Genomic DNA, 22,141 nt, shown 5'->3' with positions numbered 1-22,141 from the left:
ATGCAGAGAAACAGATGGACTACAGACAGTAATTGTAGAACTACAAAGTGCTTCTATATGGTAAGTGGAGCTGATAAAATGGACAGTGAGTGTAGAAACAAGGAGGTGGTTTTAATGTTATGGCTCAATGTGTATAAAGAACTTGTTTATATATATATGCATTTAAACATGAGGCTGCACAACGGATTACAGTACATTATATTCCCTTTATTTTTTACAGCTTGTTAAAAGTACCCTATTATTGTGTACAAATACATAAGTTGGAACAAAAAACCTGACAGATACAACAAGCACAGTTTCATCAAGTATTCTGCAGATATTATTACAGAGATCACAGTTAGATCATACAGTTATATTTCATATTCAAATATAATGCTGTCAGTTTCAATACAAACTTCTGCTTTGATAGGTTTTAATAGTTAAAAATACCTCCACCCAAATCAAAATGTATTTATTATATTTTAAATCCCCCCTAAAGTTAACATGAATTCTGAAATAAAAAGCCATTGTTTCAAAAACAGATGTTAGTTAAAAAAAAAAGAGTACCTGCAAAACAGTACCTATTTATTTCTTATATAACATATTTTCTTGTAATTTAAGTGCCCCAAATCACATACATGTCTCAGAACAGACAGAATACTGTATTTCTGAAGTTGAAAGTTGGAAAGTTGATTATAAAATGGAACAGTCTTTTCATATTTATAATATTATACATTTGGACATAGTACACTAATGAACAGAATTGAGTCTTTTTACAGACTTTTTTTTGTAAAAAGGCCAAACATGTTGCTAATGAAATTGGTCATCCCATTTCAGTGCATCAAACACTATGGAATTACAAAAGCATTTACAACACCTATAAACTCATCAAAAACAAACCCCTAATGTACAATGTATTTTTTTTCTTTATTCTGATTAAATTTTTTCATAGTTATGTAAATGTGCCCTACAAAAGCAACTGATGGTGGTACTATAATGATATCATGTCAGTTTTTATGGAGCAAATCTTGGCAGCAAAAATCCCTTATCTTAAATTGACCGAAAAAAAGCTTTGCTTCATAAACACATTTAAGTGCATCACGTGAGGCTGAACTTGCACCAATAATAGCCTCTGTTATTAAGTACTTGTAGTCTTTTAGAAACTCTGGTAACCATCTGTTCTCTTTTTCCTACTGATAAGGTAAACCACAACCACGATGATGATGAGGAGTAACAGCACCACACCAACACCGATAGCCACGCTGTAGTTAGGCTGGTCGGCCTTGCAGCGGTCAACTAGATGAACAGAGAAACAGACACTTAACTACTCAAGCTTATGTTGATGGCACAAATAAATAAACATCCATATACACAATATAGCATAAACTAAAGACACTTGAACATGACGGACACATGTTTGTTTAACTTAAATCATATGTTTGAAAGATGTGGATTCCACTTGTTACTATTGAGTTGTTTCAGCCGTACCTATTACTAACAGGTGTAGTCAATTACAGTGCCTATAGAAAGCCATCATACCCAGTTAAAATCCTTTCTGTTTTACATTAAACCCAAAAAATTACAATATACAGTGCCTTGCAAAAGTATTCAGCCCCCTTGAACTTTTCAACCTTTTGCCACATTTCAGGCTTTAAACATAAAGATATGAAATTGTAATTTTTTGTGAAGAATCAATAACAAGTGCGACACAATCGTGAAGTGGAACGAAATTTATTGGATATTTTAAACTTTTTTTAGAAATAAAAACCTGAAAAGTGGGGCGTGCAATATTATTCAGCCCCTTTACTTTCAGTGCAGCAAACTCACTCCAGAAGTTCAGTGAGGATCTCTGAATGATCCAATGTTGACCTAAATGACTGATGGTGATAAATAGAATCCACCTGTGTGTAATCAAGTCTCCGTATAAATGCACCTGCTCTGTGATAGTCTCAGAGTTCTGTTTAAAGCGCAGAGAGCATCATGAAGACCAAGAAACACACCAGGCAGTTGTGGATACTGTTGTGGAGAAGTTTAAAGCCGGATTTGGATACAAAAAGATTTCCCAAGCTTTAAACATCTCAAGGAGCACTGTGCAAGCGATCATATTGAAATGAAGGGAGTATCAGACCACTGCAAATCTACCAAGACCCGGCCGTCCCTCTAAACTTTCAGCTCAAACAAGGAGAAGACTGATCAGAGATGCAGCCAAGAGGCCCATGATCACTCTGAATGAACTGCAGAGATCTACAGCTGAGGTGGGAGACTCTGTCCATAGGACACAATCAGTCGTACACTGCACAAATCTGGCCTTTATGGAAGAGTGGCAAGAAGAAAGCCATTTCTCAAAGATATCTATAAAAAGTCACCTGGGAGACACACCAAGCATGTGGAAGAAGGTGCTGTGGTCAGATGAAACCAAAATCGAACTTTTTGGCCACAATGCAAAACGTTATGTTTGGCGTAAAAGCAACACAGCTCATCACCCTGAACACACCATCCCCACTGTCAAACATGGTGGTGGCAGCATCATGGTTTGGGCCTGCTTTTCTTCAGCAGGGACAGGGAAGATGGTTAAAATTGATGGGAAGATGGATGGAGCCAAATACAGGACCATTCTGGAAGAAAACCTGTCGCAGTCTGCAAAAGACCTGAGACTGGGACGGTGATTTATCTTCCAACAAGACAATGATCCAAAACATAAAGCAAAATCTACAATGGAATGGTTCACAAATAAACTTATCCAGGTGTTAAAATGGCCAAGTCAAAGTCCAGACCTGAATCCCATCGAGAATCTGTGGAAAGAGCTGAAAACTGCTGTTCACAAACGCTCTCCATCCAACCTCACTGAGCTCGAGCTGTTTTGCAAGGAAGAATGGGCAAAAATTTCAGTATCTCGATGTGCAAAACTAATAGAGACATACCCCAAGCGACTTGCAGCTGTAATCGCAGCAAAAGGTGGCGCTACAAAGTATTAACGCAAGGGGGCCGAATAATATTGCACGCCCCACTTTTCAGTTTTTTATTTCTAAAAAAAGTTTAAAATATCCAATAAATTTCGTTCCACTTCACGATTGTGTCCCACTTGTTGTTGATTCTTCACAAAAAATTACAATTTCATATCTTTATGTTTAAAGCCTGAAATGTGGCAAAAGGTTGAAAAGTTCAAGGGGGCTGAATACTTTTGCAAGGCACTGTATATTCTTTCCAAGTGGTATTTAGTAACCCCTAACATCAAAGTGAAAATAATATGCAACAATGTTTAAAATTTGGCAACGTTCTGGGTATTTGAAGCAAAACATCCTTGACTACCAAATACACAAATACACACCAAAAAAAAAAAAAAAAAAAAAACTACCAATAACAAAAAGTAATAATACATATAAAAGCACTTGGGTGATGCAGCCATAAAACATGCTAGCCCACCAACACTGAGATCTGGGGTTTGAATCTCAGAGGTGCTTTCAGCCAATCAGGTGTTTGCCGGTCTCAAGCAGGGACAAAAAAGGAGGGTTGCATTAGGGAGGGCAGGAATCCACAAAAACATCCAATACAGCGTGCACAAAAGTAGCCTTGTCAATGGTCAATCAAAACTAATTCAGCACACTTGTCAGTTCATTGAATGGTATTTAGGACACGTCAGCATTCACATGCTCCGTGGGCAGCCTAATATAGAGAGTTTTAAACTGATCAATTATGATTTGTGGTTTTTTTTTTTTAACTCTATCCGCTTGTTAAGTCGTGACGTGTCGACCTTATGAAACGTCACATCCGGGTCCAAGTTGGCTGAGACCCCTCGTATTTTCAATATACCACAGTGCTGTGTCCGAGTCGGAAAAAAACTACCCAACTGTCTTTCTACCGCTTTTCTTGCAATTAGATATCATGAAGTAATATTTTTGTTCATAATTTAATGTAAACTGTCAAATTGTATATTCATTACACGTGTTTCAAGCTGTTTTTAATTTTACATGTAATATGTTCATATAATTTACATGTGATATCCTGGATTTTTGATTTTTATAAGCTATAAGCTATACTGATTAAAAGTAAAACCAAAGAGTCAGAAATGTCAGTTTTCATGTAATGAATTAAAAATATGACCGCTTACCTCTTGATGAGTTGACATGAAATTAAATAATGACATGAACTAGTGTACTGCACATCTTGTCTATATATATATATATATATATATATATAAAAGACCTTTTCTCGTCCAGATCGCTATTGAGAAGGACTAGAAGTTTATGACTCGTGTTTGTAAACCCAATTTCCAATGACAGCGACACAGAGTTCCATAAGTTTTCCACAAACATTATTTATTTTAACTTTCTTCTTAAATTGGCTTATCCATTAATCCAAGTTTCTTATAAAAACAAAATAAAAACTCAATATGTTCGCAATTGGCGTATAACAAACAAAACTACGGTAAAAAATCTATTGCTCCGCGTCCTCTTTCTTTCCGTATATTTTATATATATTTTCCGTATATAGAGCCAATACAATTCTGCCCTCTTAAGGGCTAACCAAAGAGGACTAATGAATAACAGCATACATTGATTACCAGGAAAAATTATCAATAGTTAAAATACCAAGTCTCCACTTCAAATAAGTATTATTTAACCAAACAGGAAATATTTATGACAATAAACATAGAAAATTACAATTAGTGCAATATTGCTTTTACAATATATATAAAAAGGTTCAGAGGTTCAGAGGTTCAGCCTTATCTTATCTTATCATATCATAGTTGTTTGCGTTTGGATCCGGAAATGGTCCGAACGTCACGTGTGACGTCAGACTTAACAAGCCCATTGGTTGCCACTCATGTTTACCCTCCCTCCCTCCCTCTCTCTCTCTCTCCCTCCCTCCCTCCCTCCCTCTCTCTCCCTCCCTCCCTCTCTCTCCCTCCCTCCCTCCCTCTCTCTCCCTCCCTCCCTCCCTCCCTCTCTCTCCCTCCCTCCCTCTCTCTCCCTCCCTCCCTCCCTCTCTCTCCCTCCCTCTCTCTCCCTCCCTCTCCCCTCTCCCTCCCTCTCCCTCCCTCCCTCCCTCCCTCTCCCTCCCTCCCTCCCTCCCTCTCCCTCCCTCTCCCTCCCTCCCTCCCTCAAATTGAACTTCAGGGGAAGCTGCAGCCCTGCTGCAATATATATATATATATATAATGGTAGAGTATACTGTAGTATTAAAGTAAGGGGAACAATTTAAAATCACATTAAATAGTCCCCGGGTAGACCATTATTCCTTTTACACCAATTTACGGATTCAAATTCATCAAAAGGACTTACAGATAATGTAAGATAGTTGTAATGTAAGTTGGCATGACAATGGAGAATTCGTTTCCACGGCTACAGATTTCCACAGTACAACAGTAGTGTGCTTAACATCAGCCCAGGCACAAGATACATGTAAATACACTGTCTATCACTTTCTTTATTTCTTTATTTAACAATATTTGTTTACTTCATGATATCTAGTGTTCACTAGTACTTTATCTTTCATCTATAATCTAAAACAGAACCTTGCTATTAGTTTTAATGGCTAATTATGTTTTGGGTTTCATTTCCACATCATTAAAACCGCAACATTAAAAAGACTACATTTATGTTTACTGCATTTAAGAGACACCTTTATTCAAACTTATGATTGTGGCTAAATACAAAGCAATTGAGGGTTAAGGACTCAGGTGTCCAGGTGGGACTTGAACCAGCAACCTTCTGATGACATACAAATGAATTGTGTGTGTGTGTGTGTGTGTGTGTGTGTGTGTTGGGGGGGGGGGGGGGGGGGGGGTCTGGGGGGTGTTGCCCAGTGGACATATTTAAGTTTTTATTTATGTAATGCATTTTTATTCTATGCATTTTTTTAAGTGTGAAAAGCAGAAATCTTGCATATACATTGTCAATGGTGACTGGATAATAGGCTGTTTTTTATTACTGCTATATGCATGGTCACATATCAAGATTTATGCTGGGAGTGGCACAAATTCAACATTGAAGACAATACATTTCTTATTTTCTTAAATTCTTAAATTACTGGTACATCCTCGGTTCACAAATACTAGAGACTTAACTGCTCTGCTTGGGATTTTAAATTTTTTTGAGCATTCTACTTGCCAGATGGCCAGATCGCAGCTTCTTCATGTCGTTAACTGTCCCTGCTATTCTTGTGATGCCTTCATATATGGCAGAGCTATTAGGATGATATATTCAAGTAGTCATCTAATTTAAATTGCTACTAGGTTGACCCTCAGCGAATGCCTTCTGGGGATTCAACATTTATGGTCCTTTAGGATTCAGCCACTCATTCACCTCTTACAAACAGCAAGGGGGTGCTGTGGGCCTATTCTACCCTGGGCCCCCATGGGGGCAACATATTCAATACATTCAGTTTTTAATATTTGAAAATCACTGAAGCATTCTGAAGTAATATACTTTTAAAAGCAAATTGTTTTCATGGACATAACTAGCAGTTATTAAATGCACAATGCAAGGAAGTCCCATCAAACCAGTTACACTAGATTCAAGAAGGCCAGGAACACGCATGACAAAGCAGGTATTTCATATGACTGACAAGGAGACGGAAACCTAATATGTCTCAGTTGTGTGGCTCTGCGTTTGTAACTGTGATATAAACAATTAAATGTCAACGTGCATTGAACTACAGCTCAATGCATACTCTACTTACGTGGGCCAAACTGGTTGTTGGTGAAGTTGAAAGCCTGCATGTTGTTTGGCTTGAACTCCAGGTAGATGCCTTCTCCCATGAACACAGACTCCGACTTACAGGTATAGGAGTGACTAACTGCCATGCTGAAAAGTTGCAGAGATTTATTCTCCCTATTCAATTTGTATGCCTCTGAAAGAAAAAAGAAACACACAGAAATCAATGTTGAAATTAGAATTGTCTCTATAGGGCAAGAAATCAATCAGAAACCACAACTATAAAACTGCAGCCTGCATATCTGACCCATCTTATAAAGACAGGCTTAAATCATTCAAACACTGTTTACAAATTACATATTTGCACAACACATTAGACACTTCAGCTAGTTTAAAACATGGCATACGCTGGCACAGCACACAAGGTTATAAAAATACAGTGGATGTTTTGTGCCAGCTCAATTGCAATTATGTTTGTCAAACAGGTTAAACATAGCACAGATTACTCTTCATTTCATTATAGAGCAAAGTTTAATGCTTTGTATTACCCTAAAAAAAACATGTGAGTACATGACTTGTCCCTAGAATAATCAGTCAAAACATACGTGAGAACAGTTTGTATTGTATTCACCTTATATCAAAACACTGTTACATGATTAATAAAAAAAATTTATACAAACAGTGGATTCAGAAAGTATTCTCTCCCCTTGACTGAGTTTATAGAAGCCACTTTGGCATCAATTACAGCTGCGGATCTTCTTAGATATGTCTCCACAAGCTTTGCACACCTAGATTTAGGGAGTTTAGCCCATTCTTCATGGCAGATTCTTCCAAGCTTCATCAAATTAGATGACGAGAGTTTGTGAACTGCTATGTTCAGGTCTCTCTACAGATGTTCAGTGGGGTTTAAGTCTAAGCTTCGACATTCAAGGACATTTAGAAAATTGCCTCAAAGCCACTCCAGTGTTGTTTTGGTTGTATACTTTATGTCATTGTCATATTGTTAGGTGAACTATTGCCCCAGTATGTGTTTTCATGCACTCTAGAGGTGGTTTTCTTTAAGGAGGTTCCTGTATCTAGCTGTGTTCATCCATCCCGCTTATTAAATCTACTGTCCCTGCCCCTGGGAAACACCCCATAGCATAATAGTCACTGTAATTTATCAACATAGTTACATTGTTAGCCATTATTAGGGCAGTTGTAGCCTAGCGGTTAAGGTACTGGACTAGTAATCAGAAGGTCACTGATTCAAGCCCCCCCACTGCCAGGTTGCAGCTGTTGGGCCCTTGAGCAACGCCCTTAACCCTCAATTGCTCACACTGTATACTGTCACAGTATACTGTAAGTCGCTTTGGATAAAGGCGTCTGCTAAATGTAAATGTAAAAATTAGCCAGGAAATGTGCAGCAACTCTTTTTTTCAAGACATAGTACTTGTTGTTCTGTCCAAAGAGTTAAAATTACGTCTCATCAAACCAGAGAATCTTTTCCTCATGTGCCAGAATCATTTATGTGCCCATAACAAACTCCATGTCATATGATTTTACTTAACAGTGGCTTCTATCTTGTCACTTGTCATAAAAGCCTGATTAATGGACTGACACAAAGACAGTTGCCTGATCAACAGGTTCTCCTCTCTCTGCAATCTCTCTGGAATTTTTGAGCTCTTTTAGATTTACTTTCATTTTTTCTTATCTCCCTGACAAGGCTCTTTTACACATCTGTTAGTAATGGATGTAGATAAAAAACGCACACTAAACAATCAAGAGGGGTGTACATATACTTTTGGTCAGACAATCTCATAAGGATTAATTAGCTTTTCATAATTATGGGAAGTATATAAGTTCTCTGTAACATTTGACTAAACAATGTTAACTTATGTACTGCCTCTTTAAAAAGCCTTAGGCTTGTTTATATAATTTCGGACAATCCCAGATACCTGTTAACAGAAAAATATAGGAACTGCTAACATTTAATACTGCGAGTCCCTGGCCTCATGTAACTAGAGGATTGGTGGCGTAGTATGAGCCATCAGCACAACATTGTCACAAAGAGGAAGAAAGTTATTCAAAACCTATGGGTAGTTTGGTGCATGCATATGCTTTACGCAAGTCTAAATAAAGTACTATTTTAAAAGTTAAATTTAAAAAATGCATTTACATTTTCAGCATTTAGCAGACGCTTTTATACAAAGCGACTTACAGTACAGTGACAGTATACATCGATGAGGCATAACATTATGACCACCTTCCTAATTTTGTGTTGGTCCCCCTTTTGCTGCCCCATACGCAACAAACTGTGATGCACTGTGTATTCTGACACCTTTCTATCAGAACCAGCATTAACCTCTTCAGCAATGTGAGCTACAGTAGCTCGTCTGTTGGATCGGACCACAGCCTTCGCTCCCCACGTGCATCAATGAGCCTTGGTCGCCCATGACCCTGTCAACGGTCTACTACTGTTTCTTCTTTGGACCACTTTTGATAGATACTGACCACTGCAGACCGGGAATACCACACAAGAGTTTTGGAGATGCTCTGACCCAGTCGTCTAGCCATCACAATTTGGCCCTTGTCAAACTCGCTTAAATCCCTACGCTTGCCAATTTTTCCTGCTTCTAACACATCAACTTTGAGGATAAAAAGTTCACTTGCTGCCTTATATATCCCACCCACTAACAGGTGCTGTGATGAAGAGATAATCAGTGTTATTCACTTCACCTGTCAGTGGTCATAATGTTATGCCTCGTCGGCGTACAGTCTGAGTAATTGAGGGTTAAGGGCCTTGCTCAGGGGCCCAACAACGGCAACCTGGGAGTGATGGTGCTTGAACCAGCGACTCTCTGATTACTACTCCACTACCTTAACCACTAGGCTACATTTGCCTACAAAAAAAAAGTTGCTAAAAATAACTAAACTTACAAAATTACTTAGCTTGTCGTGTATTTTTTTTATGAAAATGCTATTGTACCTACCTCCAAACTTGAAGGAATAGGTTAAGCTGACTGCCAGATCACTGACATAGACCATATGTGTGGTGTCGTTCTGGTAAAAAAAAAAAAAAAAAAAGGATGTGTTAATAAAAACAAAAGACAAACAAATGCACAGATCTACACTTACATCTTGATAAAGTTGCTTTTGCATGAGAGGACATGTTATGTGTGACTACAGCTTGTTCACCTGAAACTAAACTGATAAACCAAACCTCTCACCCACCAACCGTCTAAACATCACAAGCCATCTAAAGCAGGGGTTTTCAACCTGTGGGGCGTACTTGTCTGGGGGGGGCGCGAGTGCCTGACCGGGGGGCATGGTATTACGAGATTTTTTTACTTCTAAAACTAAAGCAATTCATTTTTCACCCACGGGAGACATATTTCATTACTCTAACTGACCACGCTCACAAGCACGTTTAATGTTATTCAGTTCCGTCTGAAAAAAACCTTCAGAATAGAGCTATCAGCGAAGATAACCGGTGTCAAAAGGACGTGTTTGTGTCTTTAAGAGAGACGCTCTGTTCACAGTATCGATTATAAGTGACTCGGGAGTCAATTCATTTTAAGCGCATCGTAAGTTTCTTTTCTCAGTCATCTCTCCGTGTTTACTGTTATAATGAATGTTGCGGTTGTAAATAAACACCAACTACTACAGAACATTTTGTGTGACTCGCTTACCCTAAAAAGCTCAGGCTTAATTATACTGAGTATTACCACAGAGTCAGAGTCGTTCTGCCTGTGGAGCTAAACGCTTTCAGTCAGAGCAGATGATCCCGAACTAACCAACTTAGTAATTGATGAACTTTTGTCTATGCTTCAACGGTTGGCACACGAAGGGGGGCGCATGTCCAAAAAGGTTGAAAACCCCTGATCTAAAGGAGTCATGTGATATCTCATACCAGGGCATTACTACAATGTCCTTCAACTTCTGTAGGTTAGGAGGTGGATTGACTTACAGTGCATCTTGGTTTACCTGTTTACTGCGGGTAAACAATGCACAATGTCCGGCCATAAACAGGATCAGAATTCGATTTTCCAAATTCTGGTTGCTTTTGATAATGGACAGAAGTTTTGCATTGGCACTTTGACTGCCCTATAACTAAATAGCACCATACACAGAAGGGTCTGCTATATTCACCTCATCACCAGTATAAAAACAAGCCTTATAAAACCTTAGCCTTTTAAGTCTGCTGGCATCATGTCTCACACACTAGCCACCCACTGCTAGGATCTTGAGTTCCCAGTTTAGAGTTTCCCAATCTCAGGCAGTGCTATCAGCCTGGCTGGGAGTCTGTACAGGGAAATTTGGCTGTGTCTGATGGTGGAAAGTCGACAGGGTTTCACTGCCGCTGTACAATTGCAACCTTTGCTGTCTGGTTAAGGCAAACAGCATGTACAGTGTATCACAAAAGTGAGTACACCCCTCACATTTCTGCAGATATTTAAGTATATCTTTTCATGGGACAACACTGACAAAATGACACTTTGACACAATGAAAAGTAGTCTGTGTGCAGCTTATATAACAGTGTAAATTTATTCTTCCCTCAAAATAACTCAATATACAGCCATTAATGTCTAAACCACCAGCAACAAAAGTGAGTACACCCCTTAGTGAAAGTTCCTGAAGTGTCAATATTTTGTGTGGCCACCATTATTTCCCAGAACTGCCTTAACTCTCCTGGGCATGGAGTTTACCAGAGCTTCACAGGTTGCCACTGGAATGCTTTTCCACTCCTCCATGACGACATCACGGAGCTGGCGGATATTCGAGACTTTGCGCTCCTCCACCTTCCGCTTGAGGATGCCCCAAAGATGTTCTATTGGGTTTTGGTCTGGAGACATGCTTGGCCAGTCCATCACCTTTACCCTCAGCCTCTTCAATAAAGCAGTGGTCGTCTTAGAGGTGTGTTTGGGGTCATTATCATGCTGGAACACTGCCCTGCGACCCAGTTTCCGGAGGGAGGGGATCATGCTCTGCTTCAGTATTTCACAGTACATATTGGAGTTCATGTGTCCCTCAATGAAATGTAACTCCCCAACACCTGCTGCACTCATGCAGCCCCAGACCATGGCATTCCCACAACCATGCTTGACTGTAGGCATGACACACTTATCTTTGTACTCCTCACCTGATTGCTGCCACACATGCTTGAGACCATCTGAACCAAACAAATTAATCTTGGTCTCATCAGACCATAGGACATGGTTCCAGTAATCCATGTCCTTTGTTGACATGTCTTCAGCAAACTGTTTGCGGGCTTTCTTGTGTAGAGACTTCAGAAGAGGCTTCCTTCTGGGGTGACAGCCATGCAGACCAATTTGATGTAGTGTGCGGCGTATGGTCTGAGCACTGACAGGCTGACCCCCCACCTTTTCAATCTCTGCAGCAATGCTGACAGCACTCCTGCGCCTACCTTTCAAAGACAGCAGTTGGATGTGACGCTGAGCACGTGCACTCAGCTTCTTTGAACGACCAACGCGAGGTCTGTTCTGAGTGGACCCTGCTCTTTTAAAATGCTGGATGATCTTGGCCACTGTGCTGCAGCTCAGTTTCAGGGTGTTGGCAATCTTCTTGTAGCCTTGGCCATCTTCATGTAGCGCAACAATTCGTCTTTTAAGATCCTCAGAGAGTTCTTTGCCATGAGGTGCCATGTTGGAACTTTCAGTGACCAGTATGAGAGAGTGTGAGAGCTGTACTACTAAATTGAACACACCTGCTCTCTATGCACACCTGAGACCTAGTAACACTAACGAGTCACATGACATTTTGGAGGGAAAATGACAAGCAGTGCTCAATTTGGACATTTAGGGGTGTAGTCTCTTAGGGGTGTACTCACTTTTGTTGCCAGTGGTTTAGACATTAATGGCTGTATATTGAGTTATTTTGAGGGAAGAATAAATTTACACTGTTATATAAGCTGCACACAGACTACTTTTCATTGTGTCAAAGTGTCATTTTGTCAGTGTTGTCCCATGAAAAGATATACTTAAATATCTGCAGAAATGTGAGGGTTGTACTCACTTTTGTGATACACTGTATATATTATTCAGATATTTGGGTTATTTGCAAATTATTGTTGTTTGTTGTCATTATTTCAAGTAATATTTGGCAAATGTAAACCATTGTAATATAACAACATGCATTGTTAAAAGTAGCAAAATTGTGTGTGATGTGATTATTTGTCAGCTGGTGACTGTTGGGCTCACAAAGATAGCTGAGAATTAATAACACATTTAGCAGTCTACTTCCTCTTTACAGGCAAAAGTTCCTTTTTTATATTTCAGCATCTATTAGCAGCTATTTCCCACCTAAAGACATTAATACATGTACAGATCAGCTAATGCTGTTTAATTTTCTTTTATTTATCTAAATAATTTCCTTATCATACAACAAAAGCAAGTCACTATACAATAAAAATACTATCTGTAATTAAATCTTGGTGTCACACCTATTAGTGATTGAAATGGACCTACCTTGGTGAAGTTCATGGAAATGAAACCCTCTTTCAGAACAATCTGGAGACCGGCATTAGTGGCAAGACATTGTCCCTTAGCTTCTGTATTATTTGGCTGAACAATGTATGTACCCACAGCCTTCAAATGTGAAATAACAGATTAAAATTGTATATTAGTAGTAGCAATTTTTATAAAAACACAATTTAATGCATTAGAATTAGAATTACTATTTTTTACATTCACATCAAGCATCAACTGAAATTGATGGCAAACTTTAAAGTTTACTAAATTTCTACTTGCCACTATAAGACTTACATGAAATCATTATAGGTTATGTTTTCAGTATGTGGCACCCAGCACTACCAAAAGTTATATACTGTAGCTTTAAACAGACTGCCATTGTATTACTTAAACTACTAAATCAATAACGCAAACTTAGCATCTTACCTTACTGTTGTTGACATGAATCTGGATGGCTGCCTTGACCATAACACAAACATTGCCCTTGTCCTTAACAATGTAGGTGCCTTCTGTGGCATTGGCAGCAGGTGTTGGGGCGGGTGTTGGGACCGTTGTCTTGGCCGTTGTAGTATTGTGCGGAACTGGGGTTGTAGTATTGTGTGGAACTGGGGTTGTAGTATTGTGTGGAACTGGGGTTGTAGTATTGTGTGGAACTGGGGTTGTAGTATTGTGTGTAGCTGGGGTTGTTGTAGTTGTTTTTGCAGTTGTAGTTTTGTGTATTACTGGGGCAGCAGTCATGTTGGCAGTTGTTGTATTTTGTGGAGTAGGGCTAGTAGTAGTTGTAGTTGTGGTGGTCATGGTGGCATGAGTCGTGGTTTGTGGAGATGGAGAGGGAAATGGAGCAGGAGGAATCATGCTGGCAGGTGGCATAGAACGTCTTACATTTTCCTGAGCTGATGTAAGAGCTGAGAAATGAGACAGAGTCAGATAAAGCTGTCAGGTTCTGTATATAAAATGATAATGCAAATGTATACGTCAAAACACGTGTACATGCACAATCAAGCATGTCTGGCTGTTTTTTTTTTGTAGATAAGTGTTTGAAAAAAAAATGCAGGTGTTCATGATAATCTTTATCTTGTCTCCAGTACAATTAAAATTTTTGTTGATCAGTGTATAATTAATAACCCAGCTCATTGTAAGTGGTGGTTTTAAATAAGGAAAGCAACACATGCAGAAGGCGCCTGACTGAATCACAATTACAATGACAAAAGCACAGCTTTATTCAGTTATTTGTTAATTAACAGCTTTGTCAGCATTGGCTATGTGAAATTTTAAACTGGTCCTTAAACTGCAGGAATGTCAGCCACATAAAAACATTGTTTAGTGTTCCAAAGTTATGGCAGTGCACCTGGAACAACAGCATAAGTACAGAAACAGTGAAGGTAACTGAAATTTTGTGGACAGGGATAAACCAACAATACAAGAAAGTTACAAAAAAGGCCACAAACTGCCTTAAATTGTTGTGAGCTGTTAAATTTATATCAGTGCTGCTATCTGGAAACATTTTAGCATTGGAGGGCAATGTGCAAATATACATAACTTGTGTAAGCAGCAAAATCCTGGACTCCTGAGCAATAGGCTTTGGGGCTGAGTGATCTGGCCTGATGATTAAACTGGACAGATTTATGTCAGAAGAAAGTCCAAGGATGCCTTCAACCCACAATGATGGAAAGTGCTGTGCGTAATCCATGATGGTATGGGCAGCCAAATTAGGTCACACAGTTGTTTAGTTGCATAATGTCCAACAAATAAAATGCAATTGTTTAGAGTTAAGTATATCCTATGGTGTAAAAACATTTGGTAAAATGCTTCCTAATTCCAGGACAATAAAGTCCTTACATACTGCTATAAAATAATTTAAGAGAGTTTTGATGAACACTAGGATCAAGTACTGACACCTTAATCACCGCTTAATGTTGTGAATCACAGTATCTACTGGTGCTGGTCATAAAATTAGAATATCATGAAAAAGTTGATTTATTTCAGTAATTCCATTCAAAAAGTGAAACTTGTATATTATTTTCATTCATCACACAGACTGATATATTTCAAATGTTTATTTCTTTTAATGTTGATGATTATAACTGACAACTAATGAAAACCCCAAATTCAGTATCTCAGAAAATTAGAATATTACTTAAGACCAATACAAAAAAAGGATTTTTAGAAATGTTGGCCAACTGAAAAGTATGAAGATGAAAAGTATGAGCATGTACAGCACTCAATACTTAGTTGGGGCTCCTTTTGCCTGGATTACTGCAGCAATGCGGTGTGGCATGGAGTCCATCAGTCTGTGGCACTGCTCAGGTGTTATGAGAGCCCAGGTTGCTCTGATAGTGGCCTTCAGCTCTTCTGAATTGTTGGGTCTGGCGTATCGCATCTTCCTCTTCACAATACCCCATAGATTTTCTATTGGGTTAAGGTCAGGCAAGTTTGCTGGCCAATTAAGAACAGGGATACCATGGTCCTTAAACCAGGTACTGGTAGCTTTGGCACTGTGTGCAGGTGCCAAGTCCTGTTGGAAAATGAAATCTGCATCTCTATTAAGTTGGTCAGCAGCAGGAAGCATGAACTGCTCTAAAACTTCCTGGTAGACGGCTGCGTTGACCTTGGACCTCAGAAAACACAGTGGACCAACACCAGCAGATGACATGGCACTCCAAACCATCACTGACTGTGGAAACTTTACACTGGACCTCAAGCAACGTGGATTCTGTGCCTCTCCTCTCTTCCTCCAGACTCTGGGAACTTGATTTCCAAAGGTAATGCAAAATTTACTTTCATCAGAGAACATAACTTTGGACCACTCAGCAGTCCTTTTTGTCTTTAGCCCAGGCGAGACGCTTCTGACGCTGTCTCTTGTTCAAGAGTGGCTTGACACAAGGAATGCGACAGCTGAAACCCATGTCTTGCATACGTCTGTGCGTGGTGGTTCTTGAAGCACTGACTCCAGCTGCAGTCCACTCTTTGTGAATCTCCCCCACATTTTTGAATGGGTTTTGTTTCACAATCCTCTCCAGGGTGCGGTTATCCGTATTGCTTGTACACTTTTTTCTACCACATCTTTTCCTTCCCTTCGCCTCTCTATTAATGTGCTGGGACACAGAGCTCTGTGAACAGCCAGCCTCTTTAGCAATGACCTTTTGTGTCTTGCCCTCCTTGTGCAAGGTGTCAATGGTCGTCTTTTGGACAACTGTCAAGTCAGCAGTCTTCCCCATGATTGTGTAGCCTACAGAACTAGACTGAGAGACCATTTAAAGGCCTTTGCAGGTGTTTTGAGTTAATTAGCTGATTAGAGTGTGGCACCAGGTGTCTTCAATATTGTACCTTGTCACAATATTCTAATTTTCTGAGATACTGAATTTGGGGTTTTCATTAGTTGTCAGTTATAATCATCAACATTAAAAGAAATAAACATTTGAAATATATCAGTCTGTGTGTAATAAATGAATATAATATACAAGTTTCACTTTTTGAATGGAATTACTGAAATAAATCAACTTTTTCATGATATTCTAATTTTATGACCAGCACCAGTAAAGTTAATCCCTTCAAGGGCCCACAATAAACCATATCGGTCTAGTGATAGAATAAATGTTTGCAGAGAAGCAATTAAACAATCGTGAAACAACAATCATCAATGTTTTTAATACAATATACTTCATTCAATTAATATTTATTTATTTAAGTCAACAATTGTGCTGTTTATTGTTCATATTTAACCCAAGATTTTTAAGCATTGGACCACTTGCTGCTCCACAACCTGTCCCATGTTACATTGCCAAGATAGATCAATGGGTGAATAAATAGATAGATAGGGACACATTAATATGATGATCGTAACACTGCAGAGACCACTGTCTTTTAGTTTCACTTTCAGCATTTAAAGGGTACATACTGTACATACAGCTACAGATTTTTTTTTTTTTTTTTTTTTGCATTTGTTTCATTTATTTTTTCTTATCCTTTTGTGCTCATCAAAGGACAAAGTTGACCCCATATAGTAGTCATCATAAAAAAATCCTATTGTTACAAAGTTAATGCAATCTTTTAATTAGGGGAGTTATTTAAAAACTAATATTATCACTTTGTCATTTTAGAAACATTTTACCTAGCACATCTTATATAGCCACACACGGCAATTTTTTTTTGAGGTCCAAGCTCAAATTACCCTAAAGTAGCCCAAAACTTGAGTATGGGATAGGACAAAGAAGCATTAGGTCAAATTTTATGTCAGACAATCTTCGTTTGTGTACCATTACGTATTTTACACATTATAGCGCAACCTAGCACTGCAGTTACCATATTTTTGCCATAGCCTATAAACCTTGTATGCTACAGTGTATCACAAAAGTGAGTACACCCCTCACATTTCTGCAGATATTTAAGTATATCTTTTCATGGGACAACACTGACAAAATGACACTTTGACACAATGAAAAGTAGTCTGTGTGCAGCTTATATAACAGTGTAAATTTATTCTTCCCTCAAAATAACTCAATATACAGCCATTAATGTCTAAACCACCGGCAACAAAAGTGAGTACACCCCTTAGTGAAAGTTCCTGAAGTGTCAATATTTTGTGTGGCCACCATTATTTCCCAGAACTGCCTTAACTCTTCTGGGCATGGAGTTTACCAGAGCTTCACAGGTTGCCACTGGAATGCTTTTCCACTCCTCCATGACAACATTACAGAGCTGGCGGATATTCGAGACTTTGCGCTCCTCCACCTTCCGCTTGAGGATGCCCCAAAGATGTTCTATTGGGTTTAGGTCTGGAGACATGCTTGGCCAGTCCATCACCTTTACCCTCAGCCTCTTCAATAAAGCAGTGGTCGTCTTAGAGGTGTGTTTGGGGTCATTATCATGCTGGAACACTGCCCTGCGACCCAGTTTCCGGAGGGAGGGGATCATGCTCTGCTTCAGTATTTCACAGTACATATTGGAGTTCATGTGTCCCTCAATGAAATGTAACTCCCCAACACCTGCTGCACTCATGCAGCCCCAGACCATGGCATTCCCACCACCATGCTTGACTGTAGGCATGACACACTTATCTTTGTACTCCTCACCTGATTGCCGCCACACATGCTTGAGACCATCTGAACCAAACAAATGAATCTTGGTCTCATCAGACCATAGGACATGGTTCCAGTAATCCATGTCCTTTGTTGACATGTCTTCAGCAAACTGTTTGCGGGCTTTCTTGTGTAGAGACTTTAGAAGAGGCTTCCTTCTGGGGTGACAGCCATGCAGACCAATTTGATGTAGTGTGCGGCGTATGGTCTGAGCACTGACAGGCTGACCCCCCACCTTTTCAATCTCTGCAGCAATGCTGACAGCACTCCTGCGCCTATCTTTTAAAGACAGCAGTTGGATGTGACGCTGAGCACGTGCACTCAGCTTCTTTGGACGACCAACGCGAGGTCTGTTCTGAGTGGACCCTGCTCTTTTAAAACGCTGGATGATCTTGGCCACTGTGCTGCAGCTCAGTTTCAGGGTGTTGGCAATCTTCTTGTAGCCTTGGCCATCTTCATGTAGCGCAACAATTCGTCTTTTAAGATCCTCAGAGAGTTCTTTGCCATGAGGTGCCATGTTGGAACTTTCAGTGACCAGTATGAGAGAGTGTGAGAGCTGTACTACTAAATTGAACACACCTGCTCCCTATGCACACCTGAGACCTAGTAACACTAACAAATCACATGACATTTTGGAGGGAAAATGACAAGCAGTGCTCAATTTGGACATTTAGGGGTGTAGTCTCTTAGGGGTGTACTCACTTTTGTTGCCGGTGGTTTAGACATTAATGGCTGTATATTGAGTTATTTTGAGGGAAGAATACATTTACACTGTTATATAAGCTGCACACAGACTACTTTTCATTGTGTCAAAGTGTCATTTTGTCAGTGTTCTCCCATGAAAAGATATACTTAAATATCTGCAGAAATGTGAGGGGTGTACTCACTTTTGTGATACACTGTATGTGCCTCTGAAGTTAAATGACATTGGGTTTAATGCTTTCTTAGTTAGAGCTGTAGATGTGTACTTAATGGTGGCTTGCTCCACCCACGTATTTAAATGTAATCTGGCATTGACATTATAAATTCAATCGTTTTAATAATTATAAGTTTGAGTGCTTGGGGTTATTTTGATACCGATATTTGTGTATATGTGGTGTAAATCCAGTGACTAGAGTGCATTTAAATATGTATACGATTTTGCATATTATGCAAATGTGCTCAGTTATATTGTTCTTGAGGCTTGTTTATGGGGCATGAGGCAAATAATTAGGGAACAAAAGAATTTTGTCTCTATCAAGTAAAGTCTCATGAATCGAGTCGTGTCCATATGACTTACAGTAAGGTCTGTGCGATTTATGTTAAAAATAAGAAAAAGAAGAAAAATACTAACAAAAACAATAGGTGCCAACAAAAACCAAAGGTGCTGGAACCCCTAACAAGACGTTTCATTTTAATTTAGCAACCTAATTACAAATAAACACCTTCTTTAAAAGAACACAATAAAAAGCACAAACACAAGGGTAAAAAGGGTAAAGAACAAAAAGTACAAAAATTGTAAGCTAGGGGTCTAAGCTGCCAGATTTTAACACCAATTAGACACACCACAACCCTAACTCTAAATATTAAATGTGTATGAGAAAATCTGCTTCAGCAGTTACATTCATCTAGTTAAAAATACACATATATACATATATATACAGAGGTGGAAAGTAAAGAATTACATTTACTCGTGTTACTGTAATTGAGTAGTTTTTTGTATACTTGTACTTTTTAAAGTAGATTTTACAACCAGTAATTTTACTTTTACTTAAGTATGTTTTGTATTAAGAATTGTAATTCGCTACCTTTTTAAATAACATACGTTACTGAGTAAAAAAATCGCGTCTGGGAAACTGCTGAATGAAATCTGTGATGGAAAATAAACTGGTGCTAAAATAAAGGAGCTGTAATCTAAGTATATATATATATATATTAGGGCTGTCGAAGTTAACGCGATAATAACGCATTAACGCGACCTCAATTTAACGCGATTAAAAAAATTAGTGCCATTAACGCAGATTCTAGTTCATGTTGACACTTGACTGGTAGAACAAACGTTTTAATGTCGGACTTGCCACCGTTTTTCATTTGCGGTTTGTTAACATAATGTAACCGATCGTGGTAGTGATGCACTTGCATAATAAAGAAATAAATACACGCTATATTCACAAGTTGTCGGGAGCAGAACACTTTATTACACTTAATTAACTTCTTCTTCTGTACCGAATACCGGAAAGCTGAGTCGAGCACGTTAGTTCATGAACTATGGAAGCCCCAAAGGGTCAAAACACACTCACTTCGTGTAGAAACGTCCATCAAACCATCGTCACGATACAACCACAGAAAAGTCTGTTACAATAACTACGCCTTATCCCACCTAAAGCACCGCTGATCTACAATGTTTGCTGATGGAGAAATTCTAACCTACAATCTGACATTTACTGCCTAGTATGTGAGTGAATAAACTCCCTTACAGTTTTCTCTTGTCCCAGCAGTTTTTAACATCAGTACATTTAGCATAAAATGTGTTCACCATTTTAATTGTAACATTTCACTTAAAAATCCTTGTTTTCTATAACATTTACACAGATTTTTTTTTTTATGCGATTAATCGCGATTAACTATATGAAATTCTGAGATTAATCGCGATTAAAAAATTTAATCGTTTGACAGCCCTAATATATATATATGGTGTCATTTTATTTAAGAGCCTTTATTTCTGCAGTACCATAAAAACAAGTCAATAAAATTTTATGGAAAAAGAAATTCACTTCTTGGAAAGGACTTTATGTGTGCTTGTTAGACATGTTTTAACACGTTGTATAGGTTTTATAAGATAGAGCTAACACGTTAGGCTGGCACATAATCCCTGTCAAAATCTGACAATGGCTTTAATGTTTTAAAAGATGAAATACGTCTGTTTTTATCTATGTAAATCGTATAAACTGTCGCTTATTATTTAATCCAAGTGGCTCTGCTTATATAACGTCTTTATGCACTGTTCACTTGCTCTGCCTTTTTACGCAATGAAACTGAACTTTGTTGTATTGTTCTTGGTACTTACGACTTAATTGTTTTCAACTATTGATTTAATCGTTAATTTATTTATTGTTCGGCGTGTTTAAATAGTAAACATTTATTATAAATGAAATTTTGCACCGACACAAATAACAGACCGTATTTGAGGTGACTTTACGGCGCACAAAAGCTTTTGCGGAAATATTACACACAGCACGGTAATGTGTCAACGCGTGTGTTTTAAGTTATAAAACGTATAATTTGTACTATATGCGCACTAGCTTTTTGAGGCAAAAAAATAGTCCATCAACTTCATCCTTTCCAGCTTTGATTAAGATTCACGGCAGCCATACTGTCTAAAATGATATGAAAAAGGCTAAAACCACAGCATTTTCCCTTTTACCAACAACAAAGGATTGTGCTGTTTTTTAAAGGTTTTTGTGATGATTTTGGCTTAACTGCGAACATTTGTTTCAAAACATATTTTAACGTTTATCCTAAGACAAGCAGGCTTAATTTCAACAGTCAGTAAATGTGTTTGTAGTTACCTGCCGCGAGGATGAAGACAGTCACCACCAAGTTTAGAAATCCTTGCTTCTTGTCTGCCATTGTTATATCTTTCAAACTAGACTGGCTTTCCAATAACTCCCCGAATTATATCTGGAGTAAACTGGAGTAATGGCGAGCAGGTAGTCGCTTCTGCTCTAGAAGATCATGTGTCTTCTTACAGACTGACAGAAACGAAACTAGAGAAAGGGAGGAAGTCAAAATCTGTCACGTTACCCCTGGAATTGCCCAATTTCAGGTCAAACTGCAAATTCATTACATTTTATCACTGCAGATTTGTGGGACGAAACGAAACTAAGAGGCATACATGTTTGTAGTACTGATTTAAGTTTGTATTAGGGGCTTATATTTCAAACATTTTTTTAGAAAGGGAGTGATATTTCTTAATCT

The 22,141-nt window shown here is 38.7% G+C and overlaps 1 protein-coding gene across 1 annotated transcript; it reads right to left on the bottom strand.

The window, feature by feature from the left end:
• Positions 1 to 186: 186 nt before the first annotated feature.
• cd68 (CD68 molecule) lies at positions 187 to 21,916 on the bottom strand. Its single transcript, XM_062994097.1, has 6 exons — positions 21,733 to 21,916; positions 13,533 to 14,011; positions 13,104 to 13,223; positions 9,608 to 9,677; positions 6,661 to 6,831; positions 187 to 1,275 (listed from the first exon to the last, which is right to left on the bottom strand). Exons 1-6 carry the CDS (start codon positions 21,791 to 21,793, stop codon positions 1,136 to 1,138), a joined length of 1,041 nt encoding a protein of 346 aa, XP_062850167.1. The 5' UTR covers positions 21,794 to 21,916; the 3' UTR covers positions 187 to 1,135.
• Positions 21,917 to 22,141: the final 225 nt, after the last annotated feature.

The sequence above is a fragment of the Trichomycterus rosablanca genome, chromosome 4 (assembly GCF_030014385.1).
Source record: "Trichomycterus rosablanca isolate fTriRos1 chromosome 4, fTriRos1.hap1, whole genome shotgun sequence".
NCBI classification, from domain to species: domain Eukaryota; kingdom Metazoa; phylum Chordata; class Actinopteri; order Siluriformes; family Trichomycteridae; genus Trichomycterus; species Trichomycterus rosablanca.
Note: the sequence above shows the minus strand (reverse complement) of the source record. Positions and strands in the feature narration are given on the sequence as shown.

Bases quoted from the DNA above. Each gene is read 5' to 3' on its own strand.
- cd68 (XM_062994097.1), bottom strand. From the start codon at position 21,793: ATGGCAGACAAGAAGCAAGGATTTCTAAACTTGGTGGTGACTGTCTTC. The intron at 14,012-21,732 runs GTAACTACAAAC...CTCATTTCTCAG, and splicing joins TGTCTTCATCCTCGCGGCAG to CTCTTACATCAGCTCAGGAA. The intron at 6,832-9,607 runs GTAGGTACAATA...TTTTTCTTTCAG, and splicing joins CTATTCCTTCAAGTTTGGAG to AGGCATACAAATTGAATAGG.